General features: G+C 48.5%; 1 protein-coding gene and 1 long non-coding RNA gene across 2 annotated transcripts in view; one reads left to right on the forward strand and one right to left on the reverse strand.

Annotated features, from left to right (window-relative positions):
• Positions 1 to 2,471, forward strand: part of per (period circadian regulator) — a 38,416-nt gene extending 35,945 nt beyond the window's left edge. Inside the window, exons 20-21 of the mRNA XM_075685074.1 lie at positions 1,275 to 1,676; positions 2,049 to 2,471. Of these exons, the coding sequence (XP_075541189.1) occupies positions 1,275 to 1,676; positions 2,049 to 2,129 (483 nt within the window). The 3' untranslated portion in view covers positions 2,130 to 2,471. The remainder of the gene's footprint in view (positions 1 to 1,274; positions 1,677 to 2,048) is intronic.
• The window catches only part of LOC142575594 (uncharacterized), an 85,783-nt gene that overhangs the window by 36,001 nt on the left and 32,771 nt on the right, over positions 1 to 17,011 (reverse strand). The window lies entirely within an intron of this gene.

Consider the following 17,011-nt stretch of genomic DNA (forward strand, 5'->3'; position numbering starts at 1 on the left):
TTCAAGCTGAGCCACCTCCAAATTTCAAGTTCGCCCATCCCCAAATTTCAGCTGGTGCACCCCAATATCTCAAGTTGGCCCACTCCCGAATTTAAGTTGGCCCACCTACGAATTTCAGTTTCACCCACCCAAACTTTAAATGAACCCACACCGAAATTTTAAGTTGGCCCACCTCTAAATTTTAAGTTTACCTACCTCCAAAGTTCAGTTGGCACACAGCCAAATTTACATTGGCCCACCCCGAATTTTAAGTTGGCCTAGCCCGCAAACTTCAGTTGGCCCACTCCCAAATTTCAAACTGGTCAACCCCCAAATTTAGGCTGACCAAGCCCTAAATTTCAAGTTGTCCCACTCCCAAATCTCAGTTGGGCCACCACTAACTTTCACGTTGAGCCACACCCAAATTTAATGTTTTCCCACCCCCTTCACCCGCCGTGGTTGCTTAGGGGCTGTGGTGTTGGGCTGTTAAGCACGAGGTCGCAGGATCGTATCCCGGCCATGGCAGCCGCATTTCGATCGGGGTGAAATGCGAAAACACCCGTGTACTTAGATTCATGGGCATGTTAAAGAACCCCAGAGAGTCCAAAATTTCCAGAGCCCCCACTACGGCGTGCCTCATAATCAGATCGTGGTTCTGGTACGTAAAACCAAATAATTTATTTTATGTTAGCCCACAATCAAATTTAAGCTGGGAGACCTCGAAATTTTCAGTTGGAACACCCGAACACCTCAAGTTGGCCCATGCCCAAATTTAAGTTGTCTAACCTGCAAATTTCGAGCTAGCCCACCCCAAAATTTAACTTGGCCGACCCTCAAATGTCGCCTAACTCCCAAATTTCAATTGACCTCCCCCCTACTACAAGCTTCCCCATGCATTTTCTATGCAGCCTTATGTAGTCCTACGCGTATTATCACCAATCATATCTTTTTTTTTTTTTTTTTTGCTGTCAATTATTCCTTATCGGCTGTAAAGCTACCAGTCATCTACATTTACACTACATTTACCCCCTCCTCGCGCACCCACACTACGGCGCGCCTCGTAATCCAATCGTGCTTCTGACTCGTACAACCGCAGAATTCCAACCCAGTCTGGCGCAGTCTTTTCGGATGGAGTGCAGTACATCTCGCTCAGTTGCAAGGCGCTTGGCGGGCGGTTTTCGGCGCTCGCGGTAACGTGCGGTGCGGTAACGTGCGGTAACGTGCGGTAACGTGCGCGTATCGCGCTACGGGAAGATACCGTCGGTGCTAACGCCGGCCCCGCTGTTCGCGTGCAGGACACGGACTCCGAGATGAAGGAGCGCCGACGCAGGCAGCCCGCGCGGGCCGTGCTGCGCGAGCCGCACTGGACCGAGGGCGTCTCGCTGTCGTCGGACCTGGTCTACCGGTACCAGATGCGCGCGCCCGACGCGGCCGACGTGCTGCGCGGCGACAGGGACAAGCTGCAGCGGATGCAGCAGCCGAGGCTCGTCAACGAGCAGCTATCCGTGCTGCAGCTCGAGCTCGACGACGAGCCCGGCTGCGCAGAGGACGAACCCATGGGGTGCGCAAAGGTGGCCTCCTCGCCTTCCGTGGGACTTGGGTCGTCGCAGGCCGCGGCGGCTCTTCCGGACGCCGCAGCGGAAACCGCGGCGCAGAGCTACGCCATGTACGCCATGGAGGAGGACGACCTCACGCAGGTGGGTGGGCAACAACGCCCCGTTGCGCATGTATACGTACCACTACGTGCAGCACGAACGTGATGGAGAGTGATAGGGCGCAGCGCGCGTTTTACACACGCGTGCCGCGAGCAGACGGTTTTGTATCCCTCGCTGTCGTTTTCGTCTGCTCGCGCTGCATGCTTAGTCCGTGTCTCACTGATTAGTCCAAAGAAGTGCGCTATCAAAACAAACACGTTTCTCACCGTAGTCCTGTCATCGCACTAGACGTTTCTACGTTACTAGTCACTATTAATAAAAAAAAAGTTAACGAATAAATTATGCTCGGTGCGAGCGTATTCACACGTCCCGGTTTCCTGTTATAATGGTGATGACGACTTCTTTCTCTTGCAGGAGGTGGAAGTGAAAGAAGAACGCATTCTGTCCTCGTTTGACCCTGACTTCGCTCTCGCCGACTCCGACGCTGAATTTTGATTGGCAAGCAACGTGGTTCTCCGATTGGATCCCGCTCACCGTGCCAGACTTTCTAGGAATAAAGAAGAAAAAAAAGAAAGAAATGGAAGACAAGTGGGACATCGCTGCTCCCTTCTCCTCCTCCCTCCTTCTCCTCCTCGTTCAAGCATCGCGCAGCGAACATAACGGCCTCCCGGACGGCGAACGCTCAAGATTCCCGTCCGGGTTGCCGCGCTGCGCACACCAAGTGTGGTCGCACCTGTTCATCGCCTGTGTACGTCTGTCCGTAACTCTTCTGATCAATAAAGACCACTCACCATAGCCCGGGGCTCGGCTTCCTTGCAATGCTCCTCTCGTAAAGCCGAGTTGCAAATCTCGGAGGCCACAGAGTTTGGCTGTTACTTTTCTACACATTACACTTGATGGCGCTCCTAAACTGCAAGCGTAGAAACACGGGTGATCATTTTTTTTTAACCTTTCCGGAATTTTTTAAAAATCGCCTGTGGCAGGTAGCGTAATTCTTGTTCTTGAGCTGGATTATTCTTAGAGGCGGGCATTACTAGCATGGTATACCGAAGCACACATTCAACTAATTAACAAAGATTCATTACTTAATTACCGAATTAATTACCTTACTGCACATATCGCAATTTGCGAAGTGTAGGCGGGAGAGCTTGCAAGACCTATTTATTCGAAATGAGTCTCCAGGACGACACTGGTTTCGAGATATATTTTTCCCAGAGTTTGGGAAGAAATAAATAGGTACTCCAGTCACTTTTGTGCTTCAATGCATGAAAGATCGTTTTGTTAAAAAATAGAAGTCAAATAGTTAATTTACCCGCCGTGATTGCTTAGTGGCCATGTTGTTGGGCTACTGAGCATGAGGTCCCGTGATCGAATTCCGGCCACGGTGGCTGAATTCCGATGGGGACGAAATACGAAAACACCCGTGCATTTAGATTTAGGTGCACGTTAACGAACCCCACATTGTCCAAATTATTCCGGAGTACCTCACTACGGCGTGCTTCATAATAACATTGCGGCTTTAGCACATAACCCCCACCCCCTCCCGGTAAAAACACCACCACCACCAAAAACTGAATTTTTTACGGCGAGCTTGTGTTCCATATCTCTAAACTGGTGTCATTCTGGAAACTTATTCCGAGTGGATACGCCTTGCAAACTCACGACCCGTCTAAAGAGTTTTATGAAGTAGAAGCATAAAATTACAACGATTCTTCGTTTTCTTTTTCTTTCGGGTAATGCCATTAGTGTGGTTGCGGTGTCGCGCAAAGCACCCGTATCACAGCCGTAGGGTTCATGGTTCGAGTTCATTTCATTTATTTTCTCTCAGAGCCGAGGCATCACAGAAAGAAGTGGGTGATTTAAAAAAACACACAAACACACATTTTAGGAACGCAGTAGGGTTACAATAATGACGGATACGCAACTAATGCGACGAGAACTTCTTGCCTATATTATGTTACCGAGGAGTTCGAGCGTCATGTTGCGCAGATAGCCGGGTTTCCGAGAATCCAACAGCTTAGAGCAGTTAAAAGGCGCTGACTAAGACGCTTTTGTTTTACCTTAAGTCACTTACCGTGCAAGGTAACATGACGAAGAAAGATTGCAATGTGACAGCGACAACAAGGAATACTGCAAAGTGACGCAGGTGGTGACAACAGCTACAGTGGCGTGATAGCGATGACGGCACTCTATTTACCGACACCGGATGTTTACTGATACACACGAACAGCCTTATTTGGTAGAGGAACGCTGATAATAGACGCTGCGCCCAGCGGCTCTTCGAGCGACCGCGCTTGAGCTTGCTTCGAATCAGCCAATATTTAGCGAAACAGTTTGACTATCTAGTTACCTAATGAAGTTTGAAATTGGACAGACCTAGACTTCATTGCCTCGACTCTCGGTATAAGTAATCTCATATTTGTTACTACATATCTTAGTCTGTCAGCGAAAACGATTCATAATGTGTACACCAAAGTCTGCACTGTACAAGGTGACACTACGGACGATCAAACTGAACAGCTATAGAAGATTGCTGTTTTTGTTAAAATCAGCATTTTAAGCAATACCGCGAAGTAGAGAGAGAGAGAGAGAGCTGCCGCTTGTTAATGTTTATCTTTCTTTGGTTTTATGTCATGTTTCAACGGTTTAATCTTCATCATAATCATCGTCATGATACTCTTCTTCTACCACCAACCATCCACATTATAATCATCATCCTTGTCAAAGACACGTCTGCTTCGTCAAATCAGCATGTCGTTAATCTTCCTTGCGCTCCTCTCGATTTGGGATAGCGGGTCTCCGCTGTTTCGCGGCCCTGGAATGATCAAACCAACTGAATTAGTGAGTTGAGTTTTGTGGCATTTTACACCGATCGAGATAATATTTTCCCACAGTAAATATCCCGAACATTTGTAGCTCTCCGAGAGTCGGCTCACACTCTTTTATGTTTAGCATTTCTTCCCTGTTCTGCTGCCTCTAATTTCTTAAACTTAATCGTCATTGCTGCTGACATAACCCTTTTTGCAAGGTGACCAGATATAATCACAAACACGCAAGCAGAGAAAAATTAAACAAATAACCACTAGACGCAGGTTTTCCGGTAGGTGTATCAGGTAAAAATGAGTGAAGCTTGATGGAACACAGGTCCTCGTGAACACACTTCAAACAATGGCCTTGACGCGTAGGAGGCGCATCATCAACCAAAAGTACATTACTGAAAAAAAAAAAAAGTTACGTCAGATCCAACGCACTTGTTAGAATCAACGTTAAGCGAAGCTTCCTTGAAACGTTTAAATCAAGCGCTATGCAAAGACAGGTGGGATGTGTACAAGTTTATGTATTTATATATATATATGAGAGAGAGAGACAGAGAGAGAGAGAGAGAGAGAAAGAGGCTCTTTATTAGAAAAACTGATTTTCGCCGGTGCGTATACAACCGCTGGCATGCTACTCCGTATAGGGATGGAGAATCGGTTAAAGTATTCCAGAGGAGAGTGGAAAAAATTAAAGAAAGAATAAAAATAAATATGAAATCTGCAAGTGGGCCTGATACTAATATTTGCCGGTGAAATGGCGGGTAAATTTAGACTTTTCTATATGAAAGGTTGAACCTTTAAGGCTTTCTGCTTAGACCAACTTCTGACAGCATTCGAACAGAACAGAAGGGCCGGGCATTGTACCTAAGATGCTGGGCAGCGTTAACAAATCGTGGCAAATCATTTCCATTTGTCGCTCCAACAATTGACTCTCGTCTAGCTAAGTGGGACATTCAAGTAGTATGTGCCCCGCTGTCTCTAAGCTACCACGGTTATCACAGTAGGCATTAAGTGTACGCCTTGTGGAGTACATATAATTGTTCGTGTATGCCATGTTCAGTCGAAGACGATGGTACAATGTCGCTAAGTGTCGAGGAGGTGGTCGTGGAATTTTCGATCTCACTTCTGGATTGATATAACGCAGGAAGCTATCTTGGTGAAGTGGCAGATTTTAGAGGTGGTCTTTGTCTTGATAGGCATATTTGTTTGCCATGTTCCAAGCGTCAGCATCAGTAAAAAATATTCACCTGAAATTTTTCGCCCTTTCTCTTCAATGTGGCCATGATCGGTCTCCGCCGAAAATCCTCACCAAAGTCCGCGGATTCAACCAAAGCCTGTACGCCGATTGCATAACGTAGTGGGTGACAGGCGGTAGCGAGGGCCAAGTCGAGGAAACCCTCCAGCAGGCCACGGAGGTCGTCGAACACTACGTGGCGGAGAGGTGGCTCAGTATCTCCTCGCAAAAGTCCGAACTGCTGCTGGGGCACCTTGACCAGGAAACAATACGGAGGAGCACCAAACCGTCAAGGCAAACGGGGACCCGATAGCTATCGTCGACCGGATCAAAGTCTTAGGACTCCGGCTGCATGCGGAAGGCAGAAACCTCCATAGTGTCAATGCGCTAGAGAACAGCGCACAGCAAACACTTAGACTAATCAAACGGACACTACGGCATGAGGCAGGCAGGCCTAATTCGTTTAGTGCAGGCCTTCGTCATCAGCTACGTCGTCCTTGTGGCACCGTACCTACCATTTGGCGTGGCACAAAAAAAAAACAAAAAAACAAGGTGGAATGCATCATCAGACGAGAGAGAGAGAGAGAGAGAACATAGGAAAGGCAGGGAGGTTAACCAGACGCACGTCTGGTTTGCTACACTACACTGGAGGAGGGGACTAGGGACGCAGAGATCATCAGACGCGCGTTCAAACAGGCAATTGGCGTCCCAGTCACAACACCCAACGACAAACTCTTAGAGTTGGGGCTACTCAACACGCTTGACGAACTAATCGAGGCGCACACCACCGCCCAATACGAAAGACTCACACAGAGCCCCACGGGGCGACACAGTCTACGCGAACTAAAGATTCACTGCGAAGAACAACGCGGCACGAAACTCAGCATCCCATCAGAGACGAGGAGAAACTTTAAAGTTTCTCCACTGCCAAAGAACATGCACCTGGAGCAGCAAAAGGAGCGGCGAGAGGCAAGGGCGCGCCACGTTGAGCGCTAATACCACTATGGCCTACGTGGGCGTGGCCTGCGTAGACGCCGCGGAATATGGAGAACGCGAAGGGATGACCGTCGTAGTGGCAGACGCGGACGTAGAACCCCCCGCGAGCGCAACCATGAAAACGGAGAACGCCGAAGTTGCCGAGGAATCAGCAATAACATTAGCGGTGGCCTCCACTAAAGCTAGAATTACTATAAGCGACTCAAAGATCGCAGTTCATAATTTCGCAAAAGGACGCATCTGGGCAGAGGCGCTCAAATTCTGAATAATAACAGCCACCACCATCGTGGGACAATCCAAATTACTTAAGGGCACGCGCACTCCTCTTTCCCCGGCAACGAGGCGACTCACAACGTAGCTCGAAGGCTTACTCACCGAGCAAGTGAGTCAGCCCAGCGGGGAACGATAGAAGACCGCATGGTCAGCAACAAAGAAATCAACGATTACTATCGGCTGGGAAGGGCCCGGTACCCACCCACGGCATCCCGAGCTAACCAAGAAACAGGCGGTAGCCCGGCGCCTCCTTTAAACAGACATGTATCCTAACCCGGTGGCCTGCAGCACATTCTACCAAGGACAATACAATGATCAATGTAAATTATGTATGGGTAGGGCGGATCTACCACATATTCTATGGGCATGCCTGAAGGCGGCTCCTTTTGAGGGCTGAAAAATTCAAAACCGGCAGCAGTGGGATCTGCTGCTCAGCTCAGACAAGTGAGACCAGGTCTGAGCCGTCCAGCTAGCCGAAGCAGCTGCTGAGACCCAGCGGACCTCGGCCGTCTGCTATGCAGAGGGAGGTTGCGTCCACCCTCGTGATTGCTGGTATCAATAAAGGTTGCCACTCTCTCTCCTTCTTCTGAAATTTCGCTATTGGAATCCATTTAGGCAGCTTCATCGGCTTTTTCGTTGCCCAAAATACTGGCATGGCCAGGTCTCCACTGGAGCGTGATGTGATGCCCAACAATCTTAACCTTGTGAAGATTGGCAATGTCAAATGCTGCAGGTCGGTTATTACATCGCTTGTCCCTGTTACACATACTTTGTAGGGCTGCTTTCAAATCCGTGAATACCACCCATGTCTTTGGCGGCTGCTGTCGAAGTACATACACAAGGGCCTCCTTATTGCCATGTAGCTCAGCTCGCGTAGATGATGTCGCTTGCTCAAGACGAAACGAGAATCGTTGTCCTGTAAAGGACACAAAAGGTCCGCTCGATGAGCGCGTTGAGTTGTAGAGCCATCTGTGAAAATGTGCGTTGCGGTTGCGTATTCGTTGTGCATGTATATTCCAAAGCTGTCTGACGGGTCGGTTCTGGAGGCATTTTCTTTTTCGCACTGATTCCAGGGATATGTGGCACCATGAGGACGAAATGCAAGAACGCCCTTGGGCCTTGCTGTGGGCCCACGTTAAAGAACCCCGGGTGGTCGAAATTAATCCGGAGTCTGCCACTACGGCATGCCTCAAATTGAGATCGAAGTTCTGAGACGGAAAATCCCAGAATTCTTTTCATAATTTCACTTTGTTGCCAAGTGACGCCCATGAAGGTGTTCAGGTTCTTCTGCCATCGCACAAGTGTTCTGACATTTTTGTTTCGCGGTGATGCACATGTACCCGTTGATCTGCGCCGTGTTTCGCATGACGATTACATGCTTGTCTATCAAGGTGCGCCCACCACGCGAGCCACGTGATCCACATGATCACGGATTGACACTTTTTCGGGGATCGGCCCAGTTTTTCCTACACCGTCTGCGGCATCGGCCCGTTTTACTATTATACACTGCCACCGGGATCAGCCAACTTAACACGGCGACAAACCAGGACGGAACAGACGTGCCAAACCCCAAGAAAGAATGTATAGAAAGCGCTGCGTCGGTTAAGCTGTTGTGTTTTTGAAGGCATATGTATGTTTCGTGCGCTGAGGATATTTAGGTATAGCTGTTGTGGTTTCGTGGCGTAATTGTGCAGGGAACACAGCCGGTCACATACAGATCTCTGGGGGCAGTGCAGGTGGCTATATAAGCCCATTTCGTTATATGTGTGCCGTTTCGTGGGCGAGCTATCAGGCTAAGAGAGCAGTTGTAGCAGCCGCTATCAGCAAATCTCGGAGAGGATTCGAAGAACGAGCTTCGCTTTAAAGAAAAATTATGAGTTCACGAAAAGTAAAATGCAAGGCCACCCGCTCGACGAGAAACAACTCGCGGCGGTTCATGGCACCGTGCATGTGTTTATTGCAGCACACGTTGCGGCGGGACCAAGTATTTTGGTAACGCGGTTTGGGCGCCGGTCCAAAGGGTGCAACGCGTGTGTACGACGGCGTTTAGAAGCTCTCCCGCTCGCCGTGGTCACGCCGAGGGCATTGGATGAGCGCAGGTTGCGCGGTCAAGGCGTGGACGGAGGCGAAGGAGGTACCGTTCCTTTAAACTGCACGTTCATCCTCGCCGTTTTTCGCGTTGTTATCGTGCCCGGCGATAACAATGTGCGGCATGGTCAGCATCTTCGCGCGGTGCATTGTGCGCCCGGGAAGCCTTGATTAGAGGTTGGGTGGAACGATAAGGCTCGGTCCCCCGGTCTAGGAATGTTTGTATACAAGTGGCTACGATGGCCAACCTTCAGGCGCACATATCCGGGCGCGAAATCCTCTTACGCAACCTCGGGTTGTGTGACCTAACATGAGACAGCGCCCAAGGTTGCGATATTTAGGTCGTGCACAACCCACTAACCCGATGCTTGGCGTTGTAAACAAACGCGACGCCGCCAACGGTGCGAGTGCGGAACTTTCCGCAATCATTGCAAACGCGGTAGTTAATTCTGCTTTAGTTTTATTCTTTTCGCCATTTTTTCTCTCTCTATAGTCTCTGATAATCTGCTTAATTTTTTTTTTTGCCCCGATAATCTCGCCACCCTGATAGCAGATGTTCAGCTGCCAGTTGTCGGCTTGTCAGTTAAGTCGAGACGTTTCCTCTTTGTCATTCCAAGAATTACAAGTATATAAGATCATTTACCGATGCTTTGGCAGTCGCCACATTTGTTACGTCATACGCGCACGTGTAATTGATCCGGCCATTACAAAATACGTTGTAACTTAAGGACAGTGCAGCGATTCCGAGCCCCAGTTTGAAAAAAATGCCCGCGAACGTTTTAGTATGTCCATGCGCGAGTGCGAAGGTTTGCAGCAATATTTTTGTTAAGGTCATGATGCTCTTTTTTTCAGAAAAGGTGCCCAAAATTTAAAAAAAAATTATGCAGTCAAGTTTACAAGTGTGCAGTGAGAATAACATCGCAAAAGAGTGATGGGTCCATTCGTTCGTAGTGAAAAAGATGAAAACAAAACACCATTTTGAAATACTACAATGATTTGTGAACTAACTGTTGTAAAGTACGCGTAAGCAATGCAAGGATATTAATACACCAGTCTACGGAACTGCAATACCCAGTTGAAGGGACGTACTATAGCGCTGAAGTGTAAACCACGCTGCAACATTTTTGTCTTCTTCATTTTTTTTAAATTTTAGTCAACCTTTCGAAATATTCCGGAATCTCGAAGCAAGAAGCTGACAACACGGAGTCATTAGAATAACACTTATTCTTTTAAACGTAGCATATTGCATTAGGACATCGGTTGATGATACAGAGAAAATCTCTTCCACATGTTAACAAGTTTAACCGTTGTTTGTGAAAATATTTATGGATCAGCATCTTTTTATTTAAAAAAGGAAGTAGAGAAAACGCCGCCAGAATTACGCGTCTTTATGGTGAATGGTGGGCATTGTTCGCATTTCTACTAGTAAAGGTACACTCCCCCCCCCCTCATTTGCATAGAAAAGTTACCTTGGGTTGCCTCCCCCCCCCCCCCCCCCTAGAAAATATCCTGAGTACGTGCCTGGTCCTAACCATGCTTCATAAGAGGAAATGCGAGGACGCCTTCCTGTATTGCGATGGCGTTGTCGCGAATGGTCCATCTAGAAGTCATTCGTATCGTACTGTTGTCGCAATGGAGCACTTACTCCGCACTGATGGGCAGAAGTGTACAACGAAATCATTCCAATGTGATCACGTGGAAAACAAGTGCTCGTCACAGCCGCATCACTTGTTTACGGCAACCATGCGAAGATCCGTGGCTGTCGAAGAGCCAATCATGCACGTAATGACCACTTCAAGAAAAGCACGTGGCAGTTGCACGATCGTAATAGCGCGAACGGTGCTGGTCACGGATGCATTGCCAAGGGCATTCACGTGTTGCTCGCGTGCATATATAATTGCTGTAGGCAACCATAGCCGTCAGCGCGTTCGTTGGAGCGGGTGCATGCATTTCTGCGTGCGTGCATACGCGCGTGGGTGCTTGCGTGTGTATTTGCGTGCACGTTGCGTGCGTGTTTGAGAGAGAGAGAGAGAAAGGAAGGAGACTGCATGCTTCTGCGCGAGTGAGTCTGATATTTAGAGAGCGCATTAGCAACAACAACGACGTCACTCTCATCGCTATCGCTGCTGGGACCAAGTCGACCTAGCGCATCATCATCACCATCACCATCATCATAATCATCAGCCTATTTTTAGGTCCACTTCCAGGACGAAGGCCTCTCCCGGCGACCTCCAATTACCCTTGTCTTGCTCTACCTTTATTCCAACTTGCACCTGAATCTTTCCTAATTTCATCGCCCGACCTAATTTTCTGCCGTCCGCAACTGCGCTGCCTTTCCCTGGGAACCCATTCTGTAATTAATGGTATACCGGCTACCTGCCCTACGCGTTACCTGGCAGGGCCGGTCCTACATTTTTCTCTTATAATGCCAACTAGAACATCGGATATTCCCGTTTGCCTTGCAATCCACACCGCTCCGTTCCTGTCTCTTAACGCTGCGCCTAACAATTTTTTTTTTCGTTCTATCTCTCTTGGCGCGGTCCATAACTTGTTCTCGAGCTTATTTGCTAGCCTCTAAGTTTCTGCCCCATATGGCAGGACACATATGCTAGCGTACACAACACGTATATATCACACTTAATCCCGTTCCACATATTACACTAACTATAACGTATCTGTAAAATATCTCCCGCTCACCAAGCGGTATACCTACGTGGTTTGATGTGCTTCAACTGCGCTTGAACGTCAACTCACAACAGTGCTTCATAAAAACAGGTCAAGCGGGCGGCCGAGGCCAGTGGGGCCCTGGAATAAAGGGGCTCCGACCATTCCACAACAATTCTTTTAAACGATAAAAGTTTCTCTTTCTCCGCCCTTTACTCGAGCTTGTTGCCACTATCGCTGAACACCACTCTCAATATTCTGTTACACGCGTTTGACTAAGTAATTGGAGAATCTTAATCACAATTCCACATATATGTTTAACTAACTAAATGGAACACGTACTATAGGATAAATGTTCCGCTTACTTACAGTGGAACTTATGTGGAACGAGATTACGTGTGCCCAAAGAGGATTTGCTCAGCAGCTCGACGTCATTCAAGCGAAGCCCCAGTTGCACAGGTTTCTTGTTAACCTTGCCTTTGAAGAGAATGCAGATTGCGATGACCTTACTTCAGGGTGTCAGAAGAAACGTCCATTCTTGGAGCACTGACGGAGGGCGTGAAACGGATGCGTTCACGCAGTCCTGTGCATTTTAGCATCTGCAGGCGTGTATTTACAACAGTTCAGCGGCCATTATGACAAGCCTTATGACAAGTTTGAAATGTCTACAGGAAATAACACCAGATGTTATCACCGAACGTCAGTTTTGCGATTTTGCGCAGCATGACGAAACATTAATTCGTACATGTTCTCGGTGCTATGGTTAATGGAGCGTTTATTGATAGTTTCTGGCTGGGCAAGTCCGCATATTTTTGCGAGCAAAATGATATACAATGCCCGACGTGATGAGGAGAGGAATTCCGTTCGATTATGCTGTGACTCCATATTAAAGAAAAGAAAGTAATTCAGGAGGTCCGTATGCAAATTCTTAGACGTTATACATCAAGAACAGTCTAAACTATTTAGAGTAAGCCTCCTGAAGTACTGCGTGTGTTTGTAAACAAAAGCGTCAGTGCCTTTCTGCTTGCCGCATTTGCAGCATTTTGTGTGCGTTTATTCTGTCACAGAACTGGTGAAAAAATTTTAGAAAGCATTCTGTTGGCTGGTGCCTCTACAACCGGACCTACCAAGTTTCAGTGCAACTTTGTTCATTAAACACGGTATTAGGATATTATAGCACAGAATTTAATGGTCTCACAGGTATCTACATTGGTTATAACTACTGTTATCTTAAGAGCTTTTATATTGAGCCCTCTACTGTCATGCATACGTGAGAACAATTTGTAATACATTTGCATTGATCGTTACATCTGGTGATGCCCGGAGAAGCGCATCACCAAAGCTTCACCCAAGCGAGCCGGACAGACGAAGGCGTGGCAAAGTTTCAGTAAGCTCACATCAGCATAATCTATAAACGCATATTCCCTCCAGGCAACACGAAGTAAAGTGGCATAAGAGCGGGAACATAGTAAGGATTCATTCATTCATTCATTCATTCATTCATTTAGCTTAACGTCCCAAAGCAACACTGGGTCTACGAGAGACGCCGAAGTGGTGCACTTTGTATTAATCTGGACAATCTGGTCGGGGTTCTTTAACGCGCATCTAAAACAACTTCCACACATCATTAATTTTTTTCCCCGCCCATATGTGGCAGTCACGGTTGGTAATCGAACACGGGGGCCTCGCGCTCAAGCAGGAGAAAGTCATAGCCACTGATCCACCGCGGCGAATGCAAAGCTAGGTTCACCCGTATGTACGGAAAGGCGCACGCGCAAACCGAGGAGCGGATGTCTCGTGAAGCCGCGGGGTAGCCGGTTTATTATAGACTCGCGGCAGAGTGGAGGAAACTGAGTCGCTACAATCTACACTTGACTTGACTCGGTTGTTTCGACCGACTCAGGTCACGCGTTTTCAGCAGACTGCATTTCCGCTATGCGTTGACCCGATCGACTTTGTTTAAATGCTAGCAGCGGCGTTCAGAGGGAGCAGTTCGCGGCTTCGTTGGATGAGCACAAGGAACCGATGTCGGCGCGGATGGCCCGATTCGGAACCTTTCGCCGGCCTCTAGCGGATAAGCCGGGCAACTGTGCTCGAAACGTGACGCGACGACGTCTGGCAGAGTGACCCGTTCACCAGACCGAGAAGGACGCATGCGCAAAAACTCCGTATCGTCAAAAGCGTGCAGCGTTTCAGTTGGTGGCGGCGCAATGTTGCGGACGCATAAGTTGGTGACGTCTAGTATGGACAGCGGCAGTATGCAGAACACTCCCCCCTCCCCCCCTCTTTCACACGTCATTAAGCCACGGGCGATGATTATGATCGAACATATATCTCGCTGTCTGACTGACCGACCGAGCGACCGACCGACCGGCCAACCGATGAACGCATGAATGTCACGCACTTGCGAAGACATGAAGTTTAGTTTCGAAAGCGGAAATCATACAACAACGGCCAAAAACGTAACCGCAGCTTTGCGAACGCAAGTTGTGTCATCCAGTGTTTCGTGCAGCGCAAGATGCACTCGCATTGACGCAGTTCACTCAACGAAACTTGGCTACGTGTTCCTAATTGTGGTTATGGACGCTGATGTCGCTTTTGTGGGCGAGCATGACCGTCACCTACGTATAACAACAGTTGCAGTTTCTGGAAGATTGATGTAACAAAACAGAACTATACGTAAAAGTGAACGGCAACAGAGGAGAAGCAGAGGACGATACTCCGTACTGTGAAGCTAGTTCAATTTCCTCGTATTTTTTTCCCATACGTGCCCTGTATAACGTTGCCACGTTGCGCTTGAGGCTGGCCCCACTTCTTAACCCTCTCCGCCTTCGGAACCTCACGTGAACTTGGTCTTATTTGAGCAAGATCGGGAGTCTTTCGCGAGTTAAGGAATCTACGAACGCGTACAGGCCGTGCAACGGCTGCGGTGATTTGACACTACTTCTTCTTTGACTCGTGTTGGCGAAGCAGTTCGTATATGCTATAAAGAGCGCCCCTAAGAACTGGCATTGATCAACATAGACAGCGAACATGCTATTAGCGAAAGTGGCCAGGTCTGACGAACGGTTCTCGCGAACTAAGAACTCAGTGAATATAGAGCCGAATTCGCGAATGTTTCGTTCGGAAGTGCTGTTTGCCATTTGGCTGGCTGGCGTCATTAACGACACCACGATTGGCTGCAACGAAATCGTACGAGCAGATTTAGCGCCACGAACTTCTTCGTGAATACGGGCTCCGGTCTCTCACGAGTCTGCGAGCGGCCACAGCGACCGCGCGCACCCGTACACGTCAGCAACGTTGCACGCTTTTAAGGCTACGGGGGGTGTGCGCAGTCGATCGAAGGCACGGCGCCTTTCCCGGAAGCCCGACCCCAAAAGGCCGTGCGCGTCGGCCGCGTTTACAAACAAGCACGCGCGTATGTCCGCAGCACGTGCCGGCACCCTTCACGCACGGGCTGACCGACGTCCGCGGACGCGGTACGCGGAGAAGATGCGGGGTGCAGCCCGGAGAATCGACGGTCGACTCGCGGCGGCGGATGAAATGTCAGCGCGCTATACCGCGAAATAAGCGGACGCGTGCGCGTGGAAACTGCGCCGCATTTGCGCCTGGTGGAGTCGGCGGGCCGGCTACGATGGGCCAGCCCATGGGAGCGCCCGAGAGGCAATCAAGTGCGCTACCCGGATGTCCAGTACATACGTGCTGGCGCGCTAAAAAAAAAAAAAAAAAAGCACGTTACCATGTCGAAAGGAAGGGGAGAGGGGCACTGTCTTCTAGTTGAACGACTGCAGATAGGACTGTCGCGCTGGGAATAACAGCTGCGCTAATGCGCGCAGTGAAATTCAAATTTTACGACGAGCAGCGTCTTGACGGACGAGAACTCTACAAGCTCGTGTACGCGTTTATGCTTATATTTGTGTACTCGCTACTTACCCTAATCTACCTCGCCCTCACCCCCTCACTCTTCTGTCTGTCTTTCTCTTTCTCTTTCATTTTAGTTTCTTAAGCAAGCACGTCTTTCCAAAAGGAGACGTGAAGCAGCGTTCATGCTGCCGTTTATTTAGCACCCGATATGAAATCACAACATCTGATTTTAGCCGCGTCGCAGCTGTTTAATGAGATGCAAATCGTTCTCGACTTTAACTATTTCAGCATATTTTACTGAAGTTCTCCCCTTCCAAAAGGTCGATCAGGTGCGTTTGACCTAAGCCACGAAAGATTTGACCCCTATAGTCTTGTAACGCGCTTATGCACCGCGCTTTCGAAAGTTTATTTAGACAACATTTAGGAAGGACAGATATCCCTTGCTTGCGAAGCCTCGCATGTTCCGTACAGACAACCTGCAGGCTCCTTGCGTTGCACGTTTTGACGACTAATGTCTGGATACCGATTGCAGGTCCCGCGCTCGAAGGTCTGTGGAAAACAAGAAAACCAAGAAAAGGACTGAGTGCTTGACTAAAATTCTACACTTTACGTTGTCGAAAGGTAAAGTCACCAAGCGCATAGAACAGTCTACAAGAAGTCCATAATCAATGCATAGACTAACCTCACTTTGGTAAGTGAGTTCCACCTCCCGCTCCTTCGACGCCTTGCGCAGAACTACAGCCTCATTTAATGTAGAAAGTTGGGCTGCTTGGAATCTTAAAGCAATGTTGTTCGTCCATTGTAAGTGACCAGTGCTGTGGCTGTGTGGTAGGAAACCGCATTGCATGCCTCCATGTTCAATATGGCCAAGATGGCGGAGAAAGTTAACACAATTCAAGTCTGGGGTTTTGCGTGCCAAAACCACGCTTTGATTCGTCGGATCCAGGCTACTCTCTTTTCGCTTGCCAGTTGCGTGCAGTGCCTCGTAGGCAGAACTTATGATTCTCGTTAGCACGAAAGGCCATACGTAGTGGACACTTGTTTTTCTTTTCTTTGTGTACCTTCACATTGTCCCTCTCTGCACTCATTAGTGGTGGTAAATATACGAACTGGGTCAGGGAAGAGTTCACTTCTACCTAAGTGACCGCCGATGGACGCCCACGCTTGGTCCAGTAGGGGCAGCTGTCGTGTTGTATCGAGTAGGTCTCCCGTCCTCTCTGAAAGGCTAAATAATAGGTAAACGCTTTAAAAGGGGGAAGGAAGCAGAAGAGACCTCAGCGTTACTTCTGTTTTCCCCCTTACTATTTCATTTTGTTGTGTTTTATTTATCATTTTATTCAGCTTCACGAATGTCTCCTCCCTCTGTCATGTTGCTTGTTATATTGCCGTACCAGTCCGACTGCCTTTGGTTGTCTCTCTCCTTTTTTTTTTTTTTAAGTGTC

The sequence above is a fragment of the Dermacentor variabilis genome, chromosome 3 (assembly GCF_050947875.1).
Source record: "Dermacentor variabilis isolate Ectoservices chromosome 3, ASM5094787v1, whole genome shotgun sequence".
Taxonomy (NCBI): domain Eukaryota; kingdom Metazoa; phylum Arthropoda; class Arachnida; order Ixodida; family Ixodidae; genus Dermacentor; species Dermacentor variabilis.